This window comes from Zootoca vivipara, chromosome 4, assembly GCF_963506605.1.
Source record: "Zootoca vivipara chromosome 4, rZooViv1.1, whole genome shotgun sequence".
Classification (NCBI taxonomy): Eukaryota; Metazoa; Chordata; class Lepidosauria; order Squamata; family Lacertidae; genus Zootoca; species Zootoca vivipara.
In genome coordinates this window covers 58,541,478-58,568,268 of record NC_083279.1, presented here as the reverse complement: position 1 = coordinate 58,568,268, position 26,791 = coordinate 58,541,478, and the positions used below count along the sequence as shown (strand labels likewise).

The 26,791-nt window shown below is 38.4% G+C and overlaps 1 protein-coding gene across 1 annotated transcript in view; it reads left to right on the top strand.

Moving 5' to 3' along the window:
* The window catches only part of ROBO1 (roundabout guidance receptor 1), a 577,320-nt gene that overhangs the window by 468,219 nt on the left and 82,310 nt on the right, over window positions 1-26,791 (top strand). Inside the window, exons 6-8 of the mRNA XM_035116286.2 lie at window positions 14,027-14,147; window positions 14,447-14,585; window positions 16,649-16,776. Coding sequence (XP_034972177.1) covers window positions 14,027-14,147; window positions 14,447-14,585; window positions 16,649-16,776 — 388 coding nt within the window. The remainder of the gene's footprint in view (window positions 1-14,026; window positions 14,148-14,446; window positions 14,586-16,648; window positions 16,777-26,791) is intronic.

The window sequence follows — 26,791 nt, the reverse complement described above, 5'->3', positions numbered from 1 at the left end:
TAAGGGATCTATGTGATGGGCTGATGATCTAAAACTCCCAGCAGGACTTTTGTGGAAGCAAGAAGCAAACAGCAGATAATGATGGAGGGAACTTGAAGAGACATATCCAAAGATGGATATGTGATACTGCAAAGCAAGTTCAAGCCCTAAACATAGTGGGACTTGCTTATGAGAAAACATGCGTAAGATTTGGGTGGGTGTTAATAAATATAGGAATTTTAAGCAGCTTCAACATTTTCCTTCAATTATTTACTAAACTTTCTTGTTAATATAAAGCTTAAGTACTGCAGTTCCCACATGTTAATATAGTCTCCTCCTATTTTATCAACTAAGGGTGTGAAAACCGAGGAGTCAGAATCAGTATTAGAAAGAACCATATCCTATTTTCCGGTATGTTCCATGAACATCTACATTCTTTTAAAAACACATTTAATTGAGATGTTAATTAACTGCACCATTTGAGTGTAGAGAATGATGTGCATAAATGTATAATAAACAAAATACTTTACACATACATTAAAAGCATCAAGATACAAAGAAATTACTTTCAATTGGCTTCTAAGAATGAAGGGTTTGGCCTAGGAAGCTGAGTTAAATACTGTGAATCCAATTTTGCCCCTTTTGCAATAACTCTTGTTTTCCATTTCTTCACTTCTTTGCCGTCTATATTTCATGCTCATTTTAAAAAGAAAACATTGATAAGTAATTTTTTTAAATCTTTGTGATTCTTGGCTTTTAAAAGCATGGAATTGTTCGTCTCAGTTGCATGTATAGCTCAGATTTTGAATGGTTCAGATAAGTTTTAGCTCTATTTCTATTTTGCTTGATCCCCTAAACAGCACATCAGGAATTTGACATGTTTTGTATGTATTGCCAAATTAAGTTTATGGACACAATTTTCTTTGGGAAAACAATATTGAAAAATTACTGTACAATTGCACTGTGGAAAGAATGACATTCAAAGTTTTTGTTCAATCAGCAATTATTTGTTTCCGTATTGGTAGCAGTAGTAAATTACTCCAAGACACAATTCAGTCTTCCTGTAGAGTTTTTAAAGTTCTATTTTTCTTCATTTCAATGTGAAACATCTTAAGTAGTTAGATGACAAAGGGTAAAAGAAATTGAAAAAGTCATTATGTATATCAGCCAAAAAAGATCTATCTGTAATAGATGAAAGAAGAAACTAGCACCAAATTAATCTCCATCCCAAGGAGGGTACATTCTCTTTGAAAGATGAATTGCTGTGATAGAGGGTCAAACAGGAGATTAAAAACTATGAGTTGGCTTTGTCTAGATGCAATAGGTTTAACCCCTCAGTGTTTCTTTTAGGTACATTTTCAAAAATTTATCAGCATATTATATTGTGTACTCTCTCTTTCGTAAACATTGTCATCTTTGGGTTTTTAACTGTATTGAGTTCAGACATACTGGACCCCTTATTACAGGTAGGTAGCCGTGTTGGTCTGGGTCGAAGTAAAATAAAAAAATTCCTTCAGTAGCACCTTAAAGACCAACTAAGTTTTCATTTTGGTATGAGCTTTCGTGTGCATGCACACTTCTTCAGATACAGTGCACTTATGGATATCTTAGTCTTTTTGTCCAGGTTGTTCAGGAAAAAGTTACTATAATTATACTATACAATAGTTTAATCTTTGGGTGGAAATAAATTTGTCTACAGTATGTTAAAGGAGATTGCTTTAACTCAGATAGCTAAGAGACTGCAGCTTCTTTTTAAATCATGTGGCAAAACTGAAATAATTTATTATGGATTAGACTCGGCACACTTTGGCGAAAAAAATGCTCACGTCTTCCCTAGTTAGCTAGCAGTGCAAAGTTCCCAAGAGTCACTTTATACCTTATGAGAGATGGTAACATCAAATAATTCACATCCACATAGAAAGCAGCACCCAACCTGGTGATAACAGAGTTATCAATGCAAAGACAGGAAAAGAGGTTGTAAGGGAACACTTAGCTACTTTAAATAAATTCAAATTTCCAGGGCCTGATGAGCTCCACTCAAGTCTATTAAAGGAAATTGCAGATGTAATCTCAGAGCCTCTGTCTATATTCTTAGACAATTCTTGGAGAACAGGGGTGGTCCCTGTGGACTGGAGGTGGGCAAATGTTGCCCCCATCTTCGAAAAGGGGGGAAAAGAAGATGCAGGTAACTGCTGACCAGTGAGCTTGACACTGACAGCAGGAAAGGTCCTAGAGCACATAATTCAAGTGGCGGACTAAGAGCTGTTCATCAGTGGGGAGGTGGTAGACTCTCCTTTTTAAGCAGAGGTTTGATGGCCGTCTTTTATGTATTATCTATTTAAGATTCCTGCATTGCAGGAGGTTGGATAATTCATAATTATTATGATTATTTTTACCATGAGAATGGCACCACAAAAAGGCAGGCCCTTTTCCAATGAGCTTACCTTGTCCTGGGTAACATTGGCTGGGAGAACATCTACATTCATGAATGATTTTTGAATTCCACAGGCAAAGGAAAAAATTGTGCATCTTCTCGTTCAGTAGAACGTTTGCATTTTGTCGCATCCAAGATGCTCCCAGTTTCCTTTTCATGTGCTTCCCATCTCCTTATACCTCTGTTCTCTCTTCTTTTACAGTCTTTATTGATATCATTAGATGATCATTTCCACTGCCACATTGGAACTTTGTAGGCAAAGGTGTCTCCTTTTGGCATTGGTTTAGTTGTTCATCGTCACAGAGGAGATGAGGGGTTCTAGACAAATTCATCATAAGGGGCCTTTATAGTATTAGAATTTGCATCCACAGATACATGAACAACTACAACTACAAATTTTAACAACTCTTTATTAGATATTTACAGAAATTAGGTATGTACTATTTCCAAATAGATCCAGTTCCTAACTGTCATGGCATGTTTGATACACACGAACAAATACATATTTTTGTGAGATTGGGATTTTGAAGTGTTTACCGCCAAATGTGATAACATATCACATTTAAAGGCAGGCAGATCTCACATAGTTGTGTTTTAAAAGGTGGGCGTTCTGTACACTCATCCTTTCTTTGGTGGGGGATTTTTTTTTTTTAAATGGATTAATATTTAGTAGTGTTCCAGACTTTTCCACCTTTTTATTCCTTTTTGTTGTTTGCTATTGTGCTTCATATCCAGGTATTTTTCTCATCCTTAAATTGTGAAATATTGGGCACAAGTAATGTTTCCCTTTCATGGATCCATAATAACTGTTAACCTATTGGCTTATTTGGAATACATCTGTTATGAATATTCATGAAACAAAATTTACAAATATTCATTGTATCTGTAATATCACAGCCTATGGGAGCTGAAAATCACATTATATGTATGAGTGAGTTGGCCAACTAAAAATGAAATTCAGCTGGAACACCATTGCGGTATGAATATTTAGATAAACACTATAAATTTTTCAGACTTTTAAAATAATTGAAGTTTGAGAAAGTCGGCAACAAAAGTTATCCTGTACTATTCTTAAATGCATGCAACCAAATATTTATTTTGTTCAGATATATGAAGTAACATGATTTGTCATTGAAATAAATTGGAATTAATCTGCTAAATTGGGGAAACTACATTTATTAATGTTCTGTACAAATTTCTGTTGTCTTTTGTCCTAAATGGAACAAATGGAGCAGATATGTATTACTTAAAACAACAGTTTTGAAACTGCCATCAGACTGGAAACTGAAAATATTTGAAATAAAAATAAAAAATCCTTCCAGTAGCACCTTAGAGACCAACCAAGTTTGTCGTAGGTATGAGCTTTCGTGTGCATGCACACAAAATTTTTATTTTGACTGCGTCAGGCCAACACGACTACCTACCTGTAACTGAAAATATTTGGGCATTCTTGCTAGATTTTTGAATTTCAAGGACCACTTACAGTAGTAAAATGAGAGAGACTACAAGGCTGTACCTTTTAAAGAAATTAGAAGAAATCTGGTACTTCTTTTGCGCTTCAGCTACTTGTGCTGTCTACGATTTTCAAAATTGAATTGTTAAAAGAAAGAAAATGATTTTGGTTGTTAGAAATGGTTTGAGGAATGGCTATTAATCCTGGTATTTTTCATTTCATTCATACCCCACCATTTAGGTTCTGAGCATCTTTCAAACATCAGTACTGAGACATGCACAATCTAAATACCGTGTTTCTCCAAAAATAAGACACCGTCTTATATTTATTTTTCCTCAAACAAACAAACAAACAAACACTATGGCTTATTTTCAGGGGATGTCTTATTTTTTCCCTCCTCCTCCTGCCGCGGCTGGCATTGCTGCTGCGCCTATCACTATGTCTTATTTTCGTCGTATGGCTTATATTCCTTGAATGCTTAAAAATCCTGCTATGGCTTATTTTATGGCTACGTCTTATTTTCGGAGAAACAGGGTACATGACATATGAGGAAAAGGACGTGGCAGGGAAGAGGGAAAAGCAAGTTCAAGCACAAGTTACAGTTCTTACATTGCAGTTACAGAGTTCTGTCAATGTAGTTTCTGGCTGTGTAGAACAGGAGAAACACCACCACTGCCAGTGACATTCTTGCGCTTGACAAAGAGCAGTCTCTCCCTGGAAGCACTCTTCCCCCGCCCTAGGTCATATCCCAGAGCCGAGCTGGTGTCCAGGCCAGCAGAATAGGGCAGCATCTGTCATGCAGTTCTTCCCTCAAACAGCTGGAAAACCTTAATGGAATGATGAAAGTTGCAGCCCCAATTTTTTTTTCTCCATTTGAGATTGCTTAAACTGAATGGCTTTGCAGCCTCAGGCAATCTATTTCAGTAGTTACGTTGTGGGCTTTTAGGGAGTAGAAGTTTCCTTCCAGAGTTGGGGCTGTATATAGCCAGTGGCAGAATATTTAAAGCTGTGCCCCTTTTAAAGACACAGAATTAAGTCACAGCAGAACACCGTATTTTAAATATTAAGATTAACATCCGCATTTATGTGAAGAGTGATTAAGGTAATAGGGAGCATCCTCATAAAACTTTGTAGGATGTGACTGTTGCCTGTTTACGAAATTAATCTGACAGAGCCCCCAACCCACTAAAGACTAGCTTATCTTTTGCCAAAAATTCTGCCCCAGTCCTCTTGAATTTCAGCCACTCTTCATAGGTAAGGTGGTCTATCCTAAACATACTTTCTAGGGAATAAACTTAATTGAACATATTGGGACTTACTTCCTGTGTAAAATCTGCATGATTGTGCTATTCATCTCCGATGAGGGTCTGATCTTGACTGATAGGAAGGACCACATTCTGTTATTTATAAACTGTTTGAGATACTAACATTTTTATTCTAAGAGGCTTAGACTAGGCTTCTTCAACCTCGGCCCTCCAGATGTTTTGAGACTACAATTCCCATCATCCCTGACCACAGGTCCTGCTAGCTAGGGATCATGGGAGTTGTAGGCCAAAAACATCTGGTGGGCCGAGGTTGAGAAAGCCTGGCTTAGACTATTAAAGTTGTATTTACTGATTATCTTTGTTGCTGTGGCTTTTAATTGATTTTAGTGTTGTGTAATGTATGTGTTTTAATTGTTTAATTTTTTATTGTGATTTTAAATCGTTCAAGGCTTCCCTGAGTGGTGGATGGGCACCAGAATGGTGGGGTTGAAAATAGTCTACCTAGCTAGATATATTTGTAGCTAAGCTGTGTCTTTTTGCATATGTAACCTACAAGGGACATAATAAAGGACCCCTGACCATTAGGTCCAGTCGTGACCGACTCTGGGGTTGCGCAAAACTGTATTAAAAATACCTCTCGGTCTGTATGATGACTTTTCATTCATTGCATTCTCTCAAAGCGGGGAGGGAAGTTACACAATATTTTAGGGGGAAAGAGGTTCTCTTGGGTGGAGCTTGGAAACAGATGTGAATGATTAGTGTATTCTTGTTTAGATTTCTTTGATACATTTTATTTTCTTTCAGTCTAGTCATTTCACATTTTGCTTATTTTGCATTCCGCTATGGATAGCTTTGCATTTCTGAAGTTCCTATACAACTTCTGGTCCTATGAAAAATGTAATTCAAAGCACAGTACTTCAAAAATAATATTTGTTTCAGGTCTTTGGTTTCCTCCACTGAACACAGTTGCAATTACCTCTTTTCAGGATTGTGCCAAGTACAGATAGCAAGCATGTGCAAAAGCACCGAACCGACATACAAGATGTTGGACTTCTTCCAAAACTGCTTTGCAGCACTAAGCAAAAAACTAGATACTTTCTGTCACAATTTATACGGTTTCAGGGTTTGGGTAACCAAGCTGAAGTGGTTTTATTTGCAACTGGAAGCTATTTTCAGGGAGGTAATGAAAGACAGAAAGGCATAACAGAATGTCATCTGGTTGTACAGCAAAGGCTGTATGAGACATTTAACATTAGTGGGATGGCTTCAGAATGCTTGGAGTGAAGAATGCAGATTAATGAACAGAATTCATTCACTATATATATATATAGCCTTGCTCATTACCCTAAATCTTTTAAACTGACACTATTTCATCACATAATATCTTAATTACTGCTACATTATTAATATTGATCCAGACAATAGCTAGGTGTAATTGGAAATGTTTACTGTTCAAAATTCTTAGCATGAAAACTGTAGCTGTAGGCTTGTTTGGTAATTCCAATTTTCAATAATATATAAGTTTCAGTAAAGCGTTAGCTTCCTTGCATAAAAACTAAATCCATTTTTTTTAGAACCAAATGTTTTAAGCTAATGAACTGTTTGAAATAAAGAGGGGTTTGTTTTGCTTAAATTCTATGTGCGTCACAAGATTTTGCAAGAACAATTTATTCCATATGCTTCTGAGTTACAGTCTGTCTATATAAATACAAGTGCATCTTCTCATTGGGATAACAAGTGAAGTTCTGTACATTTTTAATGAAGGAAATATTAGCTTGTTTTTCAAGCACAGTATCCCAATGCATCAAGAGATGTTACTTATTATGTTGTCTCGGCCATTCAGAAATTGCTGTGTGATGTTGCACATTAAAAAAAGAGAGATAATGATGATGCTGGCAGCTCCTTTTCCAGGATAGGGAAAACAGGTTGGAAATTGGCTTGGATGACAGACATATATGTAACAGATTCTTCTGCACAGAAATCTGTATATGGGGAAAATATCTACTGGCCGATAAGCCCTATCATCCCTCAAATGGGGAAATTATCCGATGAGACAACTTCTTTTAAAATAATACAAATATATGGGAAATAGATACTTCTGGGATTATACAAGAGCGATTTTAGTATACTGTGAGGGGCAAGGGATATCGCGAAGCCCCTCCCCTCCTGAGTTCCAGCCCAGCCCCGAGCGAGGCTGAAAAGAGGGAAAGCTCCAGCTCAAGTGGGGAAACAGGAAGTGGTGTCCAAGGCTCTGGCAGGGTAGAAGAGCCATCGTCCCAGGTGGGACAGGAAGGGGGAAGGAAGGGGGGCAGGCCAGTCCCCCCAACTCCGGAACTTCGCAGAAAGCGTCGGGGGAAGAGGATGGGTCTCCCCAAGTTGTTATGCTGGCGCAAGACGCGCCAAAAGCCACTTGGAGGTTCTGATTCAAGCTGAACAGATGTGTCTTTGTAAATAGCACTGCCATTAGCACTGTAAATACTCAGCACCAATAAAAGATAAAATGCAGAGCTGTGTAGAGTCGTTACTCTGAAGTAGCCTTCTCCGGCCACCGTGACATATACCCTGCCCACTGATAAGCCTTTTAAGATCCTCTGCTTTCATTGTGTTAAGCTGGGGGCAACCAACCTTTTTGGACCAGAAGGTACATTTTGAATGCTGAGAAAGTTCAGTGAGTGTTGAGTGCTGCATCTCCTGTTAAACAAATCAAAGGGCAGGAAGAAACAACATCTCCCCAGAAACCTCAATGTGGTGGTGGTGGTGTTGGCGACATTTCTATACCACCCTTCTTTCCAGGTGCCATATACTGCCATGTAGGACATAGGGGATGTAGTATGTTGTCACGTGTAGAATGTAAGATGACGTTTGTCAAGACATTCTTCATTAGCAGAAACATCCTTAGGGTTTTCTAGCAGGAAATCAGGCTTAAGAGGAAGAGAAGCTAATTAGCTTCTGCTTTGAAGTTGCAGTGACAGGAAACAGCAATTAGGATCAGGAAAATGCTACATGGCACACTGGTCACTTCTCAGAAGTGTAAGGTAAGTTCATATAAGAACAAACTGAATAGCTGGTTACCTTTAACTCAGCAACTGTATTTTATGAACAGTGATATTTGTAATTCAGATAGATTGGTTTAGCTTCTTAGCATGAATTTTTGGCTCATGACAATCTTTTTTGTCCAGAAAATTTACTATATTTTTTATAATGTCATTTTAAGCAAAATATGACCTTTGTATGTGCATGAAGCTGTTAATTATTATCCATCTGTTAGAATGTTTGACCTTGGAAAAGTGTGGATAACTTGATAGTGGTGATACTTGTGAGGGTGGGGGGGATTCTGTGAAACTGAGACATGAAATCATCTGACTTTTTCCAGGGCAGAAAAATTAAGGAATAATGGAAAATGAGTTCAATTTGAGTTCACTTTTTATTTCTGATTTCAGCTATTGATTATACAGAGGAAAAACATAAAGCAGTGAATCAAGAATAATTGTGCATTATGGTCTGAATTTTATAATCCTATGCATTGTCATATTATATATTTCTCTGTAATGGTAGCTATATTCAGACACAGAGGGAAGATTGCTAATGTAGAAACTTCACATCTCTTCTGTTTCATAGAACTATGAGCATGTCGCTCCTTAGCTTAAACCTAGCTACTGTTTCAAAGACTAATTTATATGCATTCTGTTATTGCTCAATGAACCACATAGCAAAAATATAACACCTTCCATATGAAGCTGCTGTAAGTCAGGAGATGAATGTTCTTAACAGCTTAAAGTATCTCAAAGAGGGACATTAGGGTTTTGCACATTCCATTTCCCTAAGTGGTAGAAAATTCCAGAAGCTTAACAGGGTCAGTTTCCTTGCGAAGACATTAATTACAGGCTTGTAACACATTTCCTTACTTCAAAATTAGAAACTGAGGAAGAGATAAGAAGGAGATAGTCCCACAGAGAACCAATGCTTCTCTTAATAATTTGTTGGAAGCCGCAACTCAGTCAGATGGGAATAATAATAATAATAATAATAATAATAATAATAATAATAGTTTTCCTTTGGTTACAAAAGTATGTGCATTGTCTCTTTTTTCAGCTCGTAGAGACATTATTATTATTAATAATAATACATGCTTTCTAAAGTCAATAGTCAACCTTGTGATTCCCCTACAACTGCATCTTATAAACCAATTCCAAAAAGTCTACTCATCTTGCTTTGGTCAGATTCAAACTCCACTAAACTTTTTTTTTAAAAGCAATTTATTCTACATCTTCCATTTTGCCTAGCAGGCATAACCTGCATTCCAACAGCTAGAGGTACCGGCCTCAAGATCTCTCACAGGATCATCATTTTAATGCTTGAGCTATATAAAAAAATAGAAAGATGGTCAAGTATTTACTTTGCACAGTGGAGCAAAATAGCTATAATTTCATTAAGGTTAAGTATCTAATTCCTTTATATTCTCTCATATTCCTTTCTAAATCTCTCCACCACTAAAATTCCATGCAGCTCTTTCACTTCTCACGAACAGTGGGAATATGCCTGGCAAGCTCATGGGTAGTGAAAAGGCATATTGCTGTAGAGGGTGTTGAAGGCAGTGGCTGCAAGGGACAGCCCTGAATCTATTTAATTTGCTTTTATGTCTTTGTATTGTTTAACTGATTTTAGGCTGCTGTTTTGTTTTAATGGATATTGTTTTTATATTGTGTACACCACTTAATATTTAAAGTATGAAGCAGTTCAGAAATGCTTTAAAATAAAAAGTCAACTTTGACTTAGCTCAGCTGGGGAGTAAATCAGTCTGGGGAGAAGCCAAGCCACTGTGATATCCTTTATTGGAGGCTGCATGTTTGTACAGTCCTGGTAAGCTATAGTTTGCTTACTTTGATGTGTGAATGAGGTCACTGTTACTTGAAGATGGACAATAATTTAGATGTTCATCTGTATAAGTGATCAGTAATATATTTAGTGTGAATATGAACACATATAAAAGCAGATCTGCCCCAAATACTCTATTTCAATTTGGGTTTCAAGGTATTTTCTGCAAAATTAAAGTTTTTTTGTTTTGGTGGTGAGTATCTTTTTCAGTGACCTTGTATTCCATTATGGCTCCAAAGCAGCATTTTTTCTCTGCATGTGTCTGGATTAGATAGATATAATGATGAGGATTTCAACCAAGATTTCAACACAGTGATCTGGGTGGCACCAAATATTATGTAGCCAGTCGGACATGGGTATGAAATGATATCACCGATAGTGAGCAAAGCCAGCTGAGAGTGAGTTAAATGACAAGGTGCATTTTGCAGACACTATGGTGGTCTTTGTTTGTTGTTGACATTGCAGAAAATGTTGCCCCAAACCAGTAAGTAGTTTGATTTTATCCTTGTTAAAATAGTAGATTGTGTGGCTTTCTGTGCTTGTGGGATAAAATTATCACTAAACTAGTTCCATTAAATATGTTGCATGTGTTCAGTATTTGATATCACAGACACAAAAATACATTTCACTTCTTTTCAAAAAAACATATTAGTGGGTCACTTTTAATATCCATTTTCCATGCCTCAGATCTTCCCTGAAATTTCTGCACTGCTAGTTTTTTTAGATGATAAAGGACATACTTTTTGTTTCTGTGCTCAAACAAGCTGTGCCGAAGGCAAAAAATAAGGCATTTGTATGCAGTGCATTCTACATTATATGTGCATGTTCATCTATCTCAATAACTGACTGTCATCTTTGTGTGCATATGTCTTGCAGTGATAATAAGAGTCCTATCTTCCTCAAGATGTCAAGTTTTCTGGGATAGATTTCTAGCTGTAGGCGGCTTTAGTGAAGCACTTCACACTGTGAACATGCTCCCTGCAGCCAATGATCATATTAGTCTGCCTAACACGGCTATGTGGGAATCTTGCTTTTTTCCACCACATGTGCTTCTGTCTTCAATCTAAATTATTATCATTTGTGATCTAAGTTCTTAAGCTTCAGAGCACAGCTATGTTAACTTTGTCCTACTTCTAGTTGTTTCATTGTGCAAAACATAAGGTGTCTCTTCATGGGCTGCTTCATATGAAGAGTTGGGGGGGGGGCATTTTGAGTACTTGAACAGATCAGCTTTTCAATGGAAAATTTTCTGTGGAGTAATGTTACTTACAACACAAGAACTCTGTTGTTAGACTAAAATATTGCTAGCAATGATTTAATTTTGCCCTTAATAATAAAATGTTGCTTTAAAACAGGATTGTATACCTTAATATTTGGTGTTTCATATTAATTTTAATAATAAAATTCATTAGGAATATATATTATAGACCAGGGTGGCCAACTCCCCAGGGACTGCGATCTACTCACAGAATTAAAAACGGGCAGTGATCTGCCCCCTTTTGGGGGGTTCAGGTCAAAGTTGTTGAGCATCGATTTTTGAGAATTAAAGCCTAAGCTCAAGGAAGAAAGGGGAACAGCCTGATTGCTGGGGAAACAAACAGTCTCACTGAGTAAACTCTGTCTTCCGTTCTGCGGATCGTGCAACAACAGAGGGCGGGGCGAGCGGGCAGGGCCGGATTCTGTTTTACCAACGCTAAGGAAAGGGACGCAGTGATCGACCACAATCTACTGAAACTTCCCGGGGATCTACTACCGGTATTAGATAGCAATCAACCTTTTGGACGTCCCTGTTATAGACAATCCCCCCCCCCCCCCAATATATCCCTGATTATCAGGCTACTTTTATCATTCAAACTCATAGTACTTCAGTAAGGAAATATGAGAACACCACCATTCTCATTCTGAAGAATAATCAGGAAAAAATTATAGTAGTCAGTATTGGGTGGTACCCCTGCCATAAAAATGTGATAAGAGACTTGCTGGATTAGGCCAAGGATCTATTTGGTTCCACATCCTGTTTCCAATAATGGCCAGGGCAGCTCACCATTGTTTGCCCCCAACAACTGGTATTTAGTGGCATACTGCTTCTGAACAGGTTGGTCTGCTGTATTAAAAAATAAATAAATAAAAATCCTTCCAGTAGCAGATACTAAAAAGAGAAGCTAAGTAGAACTCTTTATATTTTCAAAGCTGGACATTATTTTTTGGTGTTGTACTGAATTGTAAAGAAAAGGAAATGGAAGTTTAAAAAAATGGTAGCTTTATCTAGTAGCTGGAGGGAATATGCCCTCAAGATAATAAAGTTAATCTTTGGTAGTTTAACAGCAAAACATCAACTTAAAATTAAATAACAAGATTTATTCTAATACTATCTCCTGCTTCTCATCAAGTAGGAAGTCATCATAGTCAATCATTTACATAATTGACAGCTATTGTATCACAGTTGGATACCATACTGGTAAAAAGGGAATATTAGTGTTATCGCCCCAAAGCAGGGGTCAGCAAACTTTTTCAGCAGGGGGCCGGTCCGCTGTCCCTCAGATCTTTTGGGGGGCCAGACTATATTTTGAAAAAAATTAAATGAACGAATTCCTATGCCCCATAAATAACCCAGAGATGCATTTTAAATAAAAGGACACATTCTACTCAGGTAAAAATATGCTAATTCCCAGACCCTTGGTGGGCTGGATTTAGAAGGCAATTGGGCCGGATCTGTCCCCTGGGCGTTAGTTTCCCTAAAGGTAAAGGTACCCCTGACCGTTAAGTCCAGTCGCGGATGACTCTGGGGTTGTGGCGCTCATCTCACTTTACTGGCCAAGGGAGCCGCCGTTTGTCTGCAGATAGCTTCTGGGTCATGTGGCCAGCATGACAAAGCCACTTCTGGTGCAACGGAACACTGAAACCAGAGCAGCGCATGGAAATGCCGTTTACCTTCCTGCCAGAGCGACAAAAAAACAACTACTTCTTCATAGGCTTGCTGAAATTTCATAAAAGTTGATAAAGTAGATAAATGAATGCAGAGTTAGAATATCTGCAGAGTAAATTAAACAAAATTGTTTTTGTACATATTTTGTTTATATAATTAGCAGGCTCAGATGATGTAACTGCAGAGCGTAGGTGGTGGATTGAATATATATATACACAGAACTGGCCTTAATACACAACATTCTCTCTCTCTCTCTCTCTCTCTCTCTCTCTCTCTCTCTCTGTGTGTGTGTGTGTGTGTGTGTGTGTGTGTTTGGCTTCTGTGTGGCAACACATTCATTGGTTTAATGATCTGGGGCAAAATAGGGGATAAGTCTAGAAAGGTTTTTAAGTGAGCTAGATACCTCTTGAAACACCTGTCCCTCTAGCCTAGAAGAAGGCTGCTAGCTGCTAAACATGTAGCTGTTGTTCTTCAGAAACATACATTTTTGAATACACTTTTTCATCATCAACAATATTGTCAGATGGGCTTTGGAAATAGAACTGTATTATAAACATGTAGCTGTTGTTCTTCAGAAACATACGTTTTTGAATACACTTTTTCATCATCAACAATATTGTCAGATGGGCTTTGGAAATAGAACTGTATCGTTATATTACGGTTTCTTCTTGTGGACTATTAACTGAAGCAGTTTTTTCATAATGAGGAAGATGCAATCGTTATCCTTTGGTTAAATCTGATCCCCTATTAGTATTCCTAATGGTAGCCCTCAGCATGTCAATATACCTCTTAAACTGTGGTGCCAAGAACTGGACACAGTATTGAAGGTGGAGTCTGACCAAGGCAGTGGTACTATTGTTTCCATTGATCAGGATGCTATACTTCTCCTGAACTGTTTGGGCTGTGTTGTATAGTACAAATCACATGAAAATTGGTGGAGTGATCTTGCACAACTGTACAACACTGCCCACACTGTTCAGAGGGCACATGAACTCACAGGAGAAAAGCAAAAGTAGGTGTGTGAACTGTATTCTGCTTACACAACCATTTGAGACTTATTATTACTATTAATTATTATCATTTTCTTGTTCTAGATCAGAGGAGGAAAGCTGATGATCACCTATACTAGGAAGAATGATGCTGGCAAATATGTCTGTGTTGGAACAAACATGGTGGGAGAAAGAGAGAGTGAAGTGGCAGAGCTCACAGTTTTAGGTATGGAAAGCTTCTTCCTTTATTAGTAGCATGATATAATGTAAAATAAATAAATACAGATTCCAAGGCTAAATATTGCCTTAGGTAAAGGGTAATGGGACCCCTGATCATTAGGTCCAGTCATGACCAACTCTGGGGTTGCGGCGCTTATCTCGCGTTATTCGCCGAGGGAGCCAGCAAACAGCTTCCAGGTCATGTGGCCAGCATGACAAAGCCACTTCTGGAGAACCAGAGTAGCACACGGAAACGCCATTAACTTGCTTTCACTCTAACCTGTGTTGCCCATTTGTTTCTTTCAGAAAGACCATCATTTGTGAAGAGACCAAGTAATTTGGCAGTAACTGCAGATGACAGTGCAGAGTTTAACTGTGAAGCGCGTGGTGATCCAGTGCCAACAGTAAGGTGGCGAAAAGATGATGGAGAGCTACCTAAAGCAAGGTGCAGCAGACTTTAATAATCTCCTACAAGAAATCGAGGCTTTGGTTTACTGTGTGCTTGGGGTGAAACAATCATGATGATGCCAGAAGAGCATGTCTAATAATTGTGTGATACAAGGTTGTTCTACCAGTAAATTGCACACACACACTCATCTCACAAGATTGAACTCCACACATAACCTAACATGCTTAAAGTTGTTTTACTAATTTCACAAGAACATTTTATTCTGCTACAAAAAACAGTGCAACCCTAGATACCTCTGTGGTTTTTATTATTGGTTGAAATTTTATCTGGTATCATGTTTTGGTGAATGTACTGTGGTCTTAAAGAAAGCTTCATTATTCACTACTCTGTAATCCCAGGTTTAGGTTGAAGGGTGGGTTATAAATTCTTAAGTAAATAAATTTAATTAAAGAAGTCTGTTATTTAGTCTGTTTAATTAATTTCTTATTCACTTAGTAACATATTTCCAAAAGGTTTTCTTGACTTTCTGAGCCAGGGAAAATATAAGGGATAGAGCAATCCTGTTAAGTGAAAGATACTCATCTCCCACAACTTTCTACCCTGCCCCCAAGATCATGCAAATAGTCTTGGTCCATTTTTACTTGTCAGCTTGATATTATGTTTGAGATGCTGTGTGATCAAGTGTCTTACTAAAGGCAACCCTGACATTCCTTGAACAGAGAGTTCAATTTGTTTCGCTCTCTGATGACAGAGATTCTTGGTAGTAACTCCCCTTAAACTCAGTGAAATGCATTTGTGCATAAAGATAGCACACTTAGGAGCTGGGAAAAATTGACACAAGGCTCCTGATAGTGTCCTATGTGAAATACGAGGTGAATGTGTGTTTCTAAAAGAAGAAAATTATTCGCTTCATACTCTTTGACCAGTGTTAGTATGCCACATGCTTAGATGATGGGGCATAGCAAGTGGGTCCATGGTTGGCTCTTTAGAGCCACTGATGTCTCTGTAATGTATGTGAGAGCTCCCCCAAACATCTGGTGCCAGCAGCCTCATCACTTCTGGCCATGGCAGCTGAGGTTCCAGCTGGAGAAAGACACAAAGTGTAGACCAATCATATGGCTATAGTTGCAGCCTGAAGAACAGGCCACCTGGGGAATAATGAAAGCAATGTATTTTGCTTGCTACTATTAAGAAGGAGGGCTGCTCAGTTTCTTAGTCCTGCCTTGCCAGGCTTATTTCAGGAGGAACAGATAAAGGGACTAAGCACTTGATTGCTTCAGGAGTCAGTAGCCAGTAAACTTTAAAAAGGTGGGCAGGGTACTTTAAAAATGGAATATATTAATTGACTCTTGCATATTTAATCAATTAATTTCTTTGATCAAACAATTTTAACCTTTATAGTGGTACCTCAGGTTACAAATGATTCAGGTTACAAACGCTTCAGGTTACAAACTCCGCTAACCCAGAAATAGTACCTCAGGTTAAGAACTTTGCTTCAGGGTGAGAACAGAAATTGTGCTCCAGCGGCAGCAGGAGCCCCCATTAGCGAAAGTGGTATCTCATGTTAAGAACAGTTTCAGGTTAAGAACGGACCTCCGGAACAAATTAAGTTCTTAACCAGAGTCGTCTTCTTCTTCTTCTTCTTCTTCTTCTTCTTCTTCTTCTTCTTCTTCTTCTTCTTCTTCTTCTTCTTTGATTAATGTTCTCACAAAAAAAAAAAAGGAATGGTCATATCAGTATAAGAGGAAATAATAAATATATTTCTGTATACTGTATTGGACAAAAAGACTGAAAGCTTGTCATGGTTTTCCCTTTAGCTGAAATGGAACCACTGATGCCAATGCATACATCCTTGATAGTTTACAGCAGGCATCCCCAAACTGCGGCCCTTCAGATGTTTTGGCCTGCAACTCCCATGATCCCTAGCTAACAGGACCAGTGGTCGGGGAAGATGGGAATTGTAGTCCAAAACATCTGGAGAGCTGAAGTTTGGGGGTGCCTGGTTTACAGTTACCTTGTTGGAGAAATCAGCCCTGCTCCACTCTCAAATATAGAAGTATGACAAATCAGTCTTAAAAGATGATTTCTCTTTGATTTAGATATGAAATCCGTGATGACCATACCCTGAAAATTCGAAAAGTTATGGCAGGAGACATGGGTTCTTACACTTGTGTTGCAGAAAATATGGTTGGAAAAGCGGAAGCATCGGCCACTCTAACAGTTCAAGGTAAAATTGCTTTGAAAGAGTATTGTTTCTATGAGAAGGAAATAAAATTTTGTGTTTTTAACAGTGATTTTATTGGGCTCATAAATAACCACTGCAAGAGTTTGCATTACCAAAATCTAGGAAGATCACTTATTTTATTGGTGGATTTCTACTGAACTATTACATATTTCAAATATGATTTTCTTTCTTTGTTTGAAAAGGGTTATGCTTCATCATGGAAATAGAAAATGAAGGCATTTTGTATCCCAGTTGTCTGAGAAGCATGCTCTCTGTAATGTTAATACTTTTAGAATTAAAAGGGATAAAACTTTTTTTCTTTCTATATCCTCCTCATCATTTTAAAGGATTAAGTTAAAAAAAGAGATTTTTTTATTAGTGGTGTCCAGTGTATTTTATTGAATGTTGTTAGAACAGTATCTTTCATACAGCTAATGGAAACACAGGCATTGTTGATACACGTCTACTTAAAGAACACAACCTTGTTTTAGTATATCAGGCTTATTAATATAGTTATTCAGTCATTTCAAGTATTAATGTGTGAAAACAGGTCACAGGCGACTGTTTCTACTGCACTGTGAAATTCTAGTGGAACTCAATGAATGAGTATGTGTGAAGATCTGTCATTGGTTTTATATATGCATTCCAGATGTTGACTCTTCAGATAATCCCTTGCTTCCCTTCCTTGCTAGAAGGCAGGCAATGATGTCATACCATTTTGCCTGTCAGTTTAATGGCTGTGATCTTCTGTCTTATTCCCTGTTCCTTGTGTGATAGTTTCTAGACTCTGATGTATCTGGACTTCAGTGTTTCTTAAAACTTATTTTGATATTTTTTAATTTCAGTGCTGTGCCTATTTGTTGTTTTGCTTTGTGGTTTACCCTGAGTTCATTGTTCACTTGACTGTGCATAAAAATGCATACTTTCTAGACTGGATTTTTTATTTGTCAGGCTTTGATGTTAAACCGAACAGCTTAATGTTAGAACAATAGGTCCCATTTTAGTTGTAAGGTGCGGAAACTTTTATGAGTCATTGCAACAATTTGATTTAAGAATCATTCTATACTTTATCTACTGTCTGCTTATTGCGGTCTGAAGTATAAGGGAGCACAGACTATGTTTCATAGCAGAGAACTATATAGTCTTTTGATTCCTGCATGTGGTTCTTTGCTTTGTATATGAAGAAAACAGATGTGTAACAAAGCTTTACCATAAGATTACTGTCCTCAATTTTTTCCTTCATTTGCAAATATCTTCTACAAATCAATTTGAATTGATGAAGTTTTCCAGTACAAAGATCTGGTTGTCTTTTCAGGAATAGCATGCTCGGATACTTTTAAGAGTTTCCTTTGCTGAAGCATAAATTTGTAATTACATGAAGATATCTGAAATAAAAAAATCTGCAAGTAGTTTTGATACCATGAAATCCGAAAGGCATACTTAAGTGAAACATATTTTTTATGTACATGCTGTAGACTGGGACCAAAGTTTCTCAAGTTCTAAAGTGATTTGCAATGGGGCATAAACCAGAAAAACCTGTGGGGCATAAATCATAAACCTGTGACCCTTTGGATGTCGCTGGACTACAACTCCCATAATCTCTGATCACTGGAAATGCTAGCTGGAGTCGGAGTCCAGCAACATCTGGAGGGCCATTGATAATATTGGTAGGCCAGTATATCTGTGAATTTGGTTTTCAGTTTGCAAAGCTAAGGGCAAACTAGGTGTGATAAAAGTAAAAGAGAAATAGAAATTTCTTGTGTTGTTGTTGTTGGAAGAGAGGGAATTGTGAATGTGGAGAACCTGAATAGTATCACATAGCGTTTTCTCCTAGGCAAGCATAAGCATGTCGAAGGATGTAAAACATGCATAAAGTTAGGAACAGCTTAAAAAACCTTTCTGCCATTAAGAGCAATGGAGCAAGTTTTGTTCTTAGAAGAAGGGACCTGGGCAGGGCTATAGCTAGGGGGTGGTGGGGGGGCACAAAATTGACTAAAAATATGTCCATAAATATGTCTCTAAATAAAAATATTGATTAGTATGTGAGGAATTGAAATGCATGAGGAATTGAATGGCTGGAGTGGGGGGGGGTTTGGAGGAGAGGTGGAAAGAAAAGCTAATTTGTCCGTGGCTAGTGGGCACAATCTGGACAGTACTGCCAAGGGCGCAAGATCACCTGGCTATGGTTCTGGACCCTGGGAAAACTCAGAAGGGACTCACTCGGTGGGCAAAGGGAACTGTACTGAAGTTAATAATCTGAACATGATTCATCCTTTCCTGGCAGTGATGTGATCAAAGGATCCTTGGGGACAAATTGGACTTGGAGATGTGCATCTTGCAAGCCCAATATTGTCCAACTACAATGATCAGTATCCTTGCTTCAAGGATCAGGTACTGGCACAGGAGAGAATTGGAATCGAGAAAGTAATACAGTGAAGCATTTTCTTCACATTGAAAACGTGCTATCAGCAGTTTAGTACCAATGGGCAGTTTACTTGCTCACCTATCATTTCCCCCCCTGAAGTCACTGCATGGACTTATGTTAGGCTGAATGTGAACTTGACTTGAAATTATTTGTAAAATTTCAAGCAACTCTAATGACAGAGCTGTATGCTTGTCTTTCAATGGTTGTAGTTATTTTTTTCTTATTTGCCATGAACAGTTATCTAGTTTATCTTAGTATATAAATTCAAAGAGTTATAATCATTTTGAACCTAGTTCCATTCAAAGTAAAGTTAGTCTATATCGAAGAAGAAAATGATTGCATCTCTCATTATATGAAGGATTGAAAATGGATTTCCATCTTTAAGCTATTTGCCAAGCAATCAGTGGTCATCTAAAAAAAAAAACCCAAGCCATTTAAAAAATCTAAACCCACTCTTGTTTGTTTTTGTCTTGATAACACATAAAGGGTATCTAAATCCATTATCTTTTCTTAGAATTAGTTTTTGTGTGTACAGTCTATAGCTTTCAGTATGCATTGCAATTTCTTATTCAGGGAAATGTCTCTTGTTGAATGTTACAAATGGGGTCTTCTCTGTTTAAAACAGGTTTATGTGTTCATTTGATGAACTGCTGTTCCACTCTGGTTTATGTATAACTGAGGACTGATCTTCATTTTATAGACCCAATATAAAGTCTACCAAAATGTTTTGGCATGGCAGCTTTCCCACAAAATGGTTGTAAAATGTAGCACGGCTTAGTACATGGGTTCTCTGCAGTACATGGAGAGTCTCCACTCCTCCAACTCAAGGTTTATGAAAGCAGATGGTACTTACATGAAGAATCTGAAAAATGTGGAGAACCCCTGTGTTAAACAGTTCTACAAGCCACAACCTCTATAAAGAGAAACAGCCATATGGAAGCATTTTTCAGTGGTTTCACCTTTCAGGGTTTCATATTTTAATCTGCCTTCAGAGGAATTGCAGAGCAAAAGACTACCCAGCTAGACCCAAGCAAATCCACCACAAATTGGAACGAGAGCTTATTCAAGAGTTCACGTGATACATTTCTCACAGCAATGCAGCTTATATTATACATGGGTTACCCCCCCCCCCAAATAAAATCTATCTGCAAATGCATAATTAGCATGTTGTAGAAACAGGCAGCGTAGCCCATTTCTCTGATATGCTGCCCTTCCATAAAGAGGCTGTGCTTGCTTACAGCGTTGGGTCATAGGCCCATCGTCAGTCAAAATAGCCTATGCAGGAGCTGTGTGTTGGTGCATGTAGCTCAAGCAGTCCCAACTTTGCTCCTCCCTTTCTAGAATGAGGAAATAAACCACAGAGGAGCTGACTGAAAGTTAAATGTGCAATCCAGCACACATAAGTACATAAGGAAAGCCTTGCCTGATCAGGACAGCATCCTGTTCTCACAGTGACAGCATCCTGACATCTGCCCCTGAGAAGCTTGCAAGCAGTCAAGAGTACAATATCACTCTCTGCATTTTTGATTCCCAGCAACTGAAATACAGAGGCATATTGCCTCTTACAATGGTTTCTCTCAAAATAAACCACAAGCTGAATATAAGGTTTGTTCTTGGATTACAGTGGTACCTCGGTTTACAAACACAATTGGTTCCAGAAGTCTGTACGAGTGCTGATTTGCATGTAATGCTAAGCCAGCCACTTCACAGTTGCCACTCTAGGAAAAAAAGGGAGGAGGCAGTATGTTACACAGGGAAACGAAGTCAAAAATAAATTTCCTGAAGATGATACAATTACACAGTAACTGTAAAGGTAAAGGGACCCCTGACAGTTAAGTCCAGTCGCAGACGACTCTAGGGTTGCGGCGCTCATCTCGCTTTACAGGCCAAGGGAGCCGGCATTTGTCTGCACACAGTTTTACCAGGTCATGTGGCCATCATGACTAAGTCGCCGTTTACCTTCCCGCCGGATCTGTACCTATTTATCTACTTGCACTTTGGGTGTGCTTTCGAACTGCTAGGTTGGCAGGAGCTGGGACTGAGCAACAGGAGCTCACCCCATCATGGGGATTCGAACCGCCAATCGGCAAGCCCAAGAGGCTCAGTGGTTTAGACCACAGCGCCACCCGTACAGTAACTGCAGCACATGCTTTTTCTGAGTGCTTGAACTGAAAGTCACTGCAGAATCCTGCATTATACATGTGACCCAAATGAAATTAAACTCAAGAGATGATGTTTCAGGCAATATTTCAAAGAAGCATATTAATTAAGAACTTGCAAGGTTTATCAGTTCTGTGTTCCCTCCCCAATATTATTAGCTCTGCCTTCTCTGTAAGGAAAGGTGTGCTTTTGATTCTGCTTTTCTTTTCCCCCTTAACCCCCACAATGCCTAAATTCCACTTGTGTAAGCTCCAAATGAAATGGATATATATTCCCCATATGCTACTACAGCACCTTGATTTTCTCTTACTATGTATCTGTTTTAATGTGTTTAGGATTACAGTAGATACTTATCTTTTTCAAATTCCATGGAGGTTTATATTTCATTAGCTAGAAGTCACTTTCCCATCCAATAATCACCATTAAACTCTGTACATATTCCTTTGATGGGAAAGATCAGAGCTTATGTATTACATACACAAACTACTTTGCAAATTTCAACTAATTACACAGAACATTTGCATCTTGAATTGCTTGTAGAGACAGAAGTTGCCAAGAAGCAGTTTCAAACACAGTAGGTGGAGAACTGTTTGTTAACTAGATGTGAGTTCAAAGATATGGGACATTTCAGCTCATATTCTTTCCATTGCTTTTCTGTGATTCAATTTTCAATAAACAATTTGTAATAAAAGTTTTCATATGCAGAAATCAGTGAACTGCTTAATTAGTGTCTGCCTTATTCTTTCTTGGTAGAACTGCTTCGCTGATGAGAAAATGGAATGGGCTTTTATTTGTATGGTTTTGAATTCATTTTATTTTATTAAAAAATATTTTGCTCTTTCTACCATAGCCAAGAAGATTTGCCAAATAAAATGTGCATAAAAAAACCTTCAGTTACAATATGGTTATTGAAAATTGAATCAGAGACAAGAGATTAAAAGAATGTGAGATGAAAAGCATCTCTGACTGCTACCTCAAAGCACATTGTCCAAGAGAGTTTTGACAAGCCATAGTCTACAAACTCTTTCCAAAAGGATGGATCTTTTGCATCTGTGAGGAAGACAGATTTTCATAAGTTGCTTACGCACATTTCTTTTACTTTGTGTTGTTTAACAAAATTTATATATCACTTACTCAACAGAAAAATCTATACATGGCTTACAAAAAATACAAATTTTAAAAGAAAAAGCAAACATCAAAAATAAGTTGACATTTTTCTTTCAAAATATAAATAAAATCAGCAATTTTAAAACAATTATACTTAATACAATTGTTGTTATGATTACATGGCCAGAAAGGTTCCTGCAAAGTTCAAAAACTTATTACTGCACTGAATTTATTTACATTACTAGTTGTTTTATAGATTGGCAGCCTTTTATGCCATTTGCCAAGTCTTTATTGCCAGCGTGTTGGTTTTTTTGTAACCTAAAAAGGCAATCAATGGAGGCAGGTAGGCAGGTGGGGGCTAGGTGAGGGGCCCCACCAACTTCAATATGCCCTCAGCCAGCCCCTACCTGCCTACCTTCCTGTTTACTTCCAGGCCAGGGGTAGAACTGACTATCAGCTTCCTCCTCCATAATCTCAGGGTTGCCCTCTTAGAACTCAGCACGCAGGAGCAAAGGGGTAAAACACAAATTAGTTGGCTGCTCATGTAAGTGGCTCTGGATCAGTCTGACCATAGTCTCCCTGCCTTCTGCACTACCAGTCCCAATGGGCATCAGGCGGTCCCAATGTAGACACCTGACTATCAAATCTTAAGCGTCATGTTGCAACTTGAAAAACACATTAAACTTAAAAACTGATGTCCTTGTTTTACTGTAGTTCAGGTAACTTCTTGGGATACTCCTAGAATCACTAACCTGGACTCTTTATGAGGCCTTCCACACAAGATTTCTCATCTACATTAATTTTCTTTTAATGTGGCATTTTTGTCCACCTCTTTAGGATGCAAGTTCTTTTCAAACCAGCTGGCTTCAGTCATAATTATACTTAGAAAAAGAAACTACTAAGGGTGAAAAAAGCCCAAAAGGTAAATTTCACAAAGAGATCTTCACATGGAAACTATTAACACCTATTTAACACAATTAAAGCATCATGTTCCAAAATGGCTTATCAGATTGGGACTGTTGAATGACTACTGTAGAAAACTCCAAAGTCTCATATTTTAACTCACTCAGGTCAGAAACCACAATGTTGTAGTAGTAGTAATCCTATATAATAAAGTCCCTGTGTCTCTGCGACCTGTCCCTGTGTCCGCGCTACTGCACATGTGCCCCACGGACACAGGGACTGGACGCACACAGAGCCCCATCCCGCACACTCCCCGTCCCCGCACACTCACTCGCACCCTCGAGCTGGGGGGCAGGGCGGAATGCGGTTCTCTATCCCTCAACGGCTTCCGTTCCGCGCCTCACCTCCCGACTAACGGCGCGAGGGGAAGAGGGAAAGTCTTACAACAGAATATTAAAATACAATATAAAATAAAATAAATAAAATACACCTCTCCTTCTCCCAGCGGTGCCCATGGTGGCAGGCAACCAAGGGGCGGAAAGGAGGCGGTGGTGGGTGGATCCTGGGGGCGGCTAGCCTCCTCTAGGTAGGCCAGGCCAGGCCTGGCCGAGGAGGCACCGCCGCGGCCCTGGCTTCTACAGCCGAGCGCCGGGGTTGCGATCCGGCCTTGCTGCTGCCGAGACACGCACTTCGGGCCCCCGCCGCCACGATGGAGGTCTGCTCTAGCACCCGTTATTTTAACGGGCTTCAAGATACTAGTCTACTATAATGTTGTAGCAGTTAAAACAGTTAAAACTGTACAACGGAGAGAATAATCCCCAAAGAAAAGCTCCAGATTTAAACACTCCCCTCTAGAAAGCTAGTATGTATTTATTTACAGGCAATCCACTGGTGTAGGACTGTGATTTGGAAGGCTGCAACTGTGGTAGTCATTAGAAATCGTCACAAACAAGAACTGTTTGGGGTTTTTGTTTTGTTTAAAAAAGCATTTCTAATAACATACCTTCCCACTCAATACCACATTGCCAACTGCTCTTGAGTTTGAAATCTGGGGTGGTATATGAAGGGCTGCCCAAAGCAAACATACTCCAAAATCCTGTTGGGCATGCAGAATTTCTGATATTTACCTAACTGAGCATTACAAACTAACTTCATACAAGCACCATGTGTATATGGATCACCCTTGTGTGAAATGCCACTGCAATACTCTTCTGAAAGCTCTGTCCCCTCCTTTTTTTTTAATTAAACAACATCCCTCTCAGGTTCCAATGGAAGCAGATGAGACAGCCCCTGGTGACAGATATATTCCATACCACACACTGGCTTCAAAATTTGGCACTTCTTTACAGAAAAATAAATGATGCAAAATACCTTTTTGGTTGTGCAGCTTAATGGAATAACCATTTTACCTTAAATGACTGCTACAAACCAAGACAGTATTTTAGATTTTTATCAATGATCTTAGAAGTCTGGCAGCTCACTCCCTCTTACAAGCAAACTGATAAAAATCTTTAAAACTAATGAAAAAGAAAGGTAATTTCATGACCTCAGTTTGATGAATTGACAACAATTGGAAGCCAGTGTGTTTATGAAGACTTATGGAGGATTCAAAAGCCCCAAAGGAGCTATTCTTCTATTAAGTGTAGAGTACAATAGATTATTTTTCCTGCAGTTGCTAAAAATTCAATAAAAGAATTAATATGGAGTAGCTGATCAATGTTTTGTAACACAATTTGTAAATACATTGAAGCTGTTAAAAGCTTTCACTGATAAATAGCATCAGCACATTGAAGTAGATCTTTATGTCTTACATAAATGTGTGAGTGTTTTAATTACAAACATCCTCCTTTGAAACAGCTCAGGATTGGTTTTTCTTTTCTTTTTTTGCTCTCAGATTGTTAAGGAAACAACCTATGGTCTTCATAAGTATTTGCCTTGGAAAGACCACTAAACTTGAGTAGACCAGAGATATGTAGCCTTCTTGGAAACCTAATGGTAGTGGACACCACAAAATATCAATTTCGCTTAAGAAAACCCAGCAGTACTCAGAATCAACCCCTCCCCACCACAATAGAAAAAGTTCACATACACACTAATAACAAATAAAACGGATTAAGAAACAGGCAATACTGCTTTAAAATAGGCAACCCAGAGACCCTCCCCAGAACATCAGAAAAGCCAGAGCCCTCTATTGGTTTTTTTTAAAAAATTGGCACTAGGCCTTTGCAGGCAACAAGCGGAGATACCCAAAGACACTACAGTGCCCACAGGTAGTACACCTGAGCTCCTCAGGTGTAGATACTGGTAAATTTTTCCTAGAATGCTCAAGATTGCCTCTGTAGAGAATGCACTGTTACAAAGGACCTGACAAATGGAGTTCCAAGTGTTTCCCAGCTTAATCAGCCTAGATGAAACATATTGGGAGTTGTATTTCCTAGGGCTTCTGGTGGTAGTCTTCATACCAGCATCCAGGTGCTCTTGGAGGCTGAAAGAAGCCCACAACAGCTTTCACTGACAGTATCCCAGTTTCTCCAGTTTGGCTGCAGTGTAGGGATGGGTGAATCATATTTGGTTTCTGTACTGAAGGGGAGGGACAGGTGGAGAAATCTGTATAGTGAATGACATGTATAATATTTCTGTTTCAATAATTGCTTATTTTTATGTTAGGATGCATTTTTATCGTTGTGACCTGTCCTGAGATCATTTTGAGACTGAAGGATGGGACCTAAGCATTCTACAAAGAAAGAAATATGCATTTATAATAGGACAAAGCTAATAGCAGTTACCCACAGTGTCACAAACATAAAACATGCCAGGTTTTCAAGAGCATCACATACACATTGATCAACATGAATATTAAGGTTCTGTAGTAGAAAGACTAGTCAATGTTTCCACAGTGTCTAAAGCACAGTTTGCATCAAACAAATGTGAATAATAACCCTAATAACAATAAAGTTATTGTTCCATGATTTTTTGCTCTAACTTTATAGAGAAACAATAGAAATTTTTTACACAGTGTAGTAAGTTTCCAGATAATGATGGTTTCATAAGTTCTGGCCCTGACAGTGCGCACTGAAAACTCCAGTAAGTCCGTGGTTCATCTTTACTTGAAAAGAAAGTTGAAACAACTTGCAGTAGTCTGCCATATGTGAGCTTCTGAATGCAAAGCTCCCTAGTCCACATTTCTTTTGAAACTGTATCTGTTTCAGCCTATGGTGATCATTCTTAAGTATCACCAGGACTACTAAAGGTCAAAAATCACTTCACTCTAATGATTTATTGAATACGCTTGATTTCATTGTTTGATAGCCATTGATCAATGAATTATTGCTGGTCTTGCCCACAGATTTAATTTATTATCTATAGCTTCCCTTGAAATTTTACATTTCAGACTACAGTTTGTGTATTTTTTGTCACGGAACC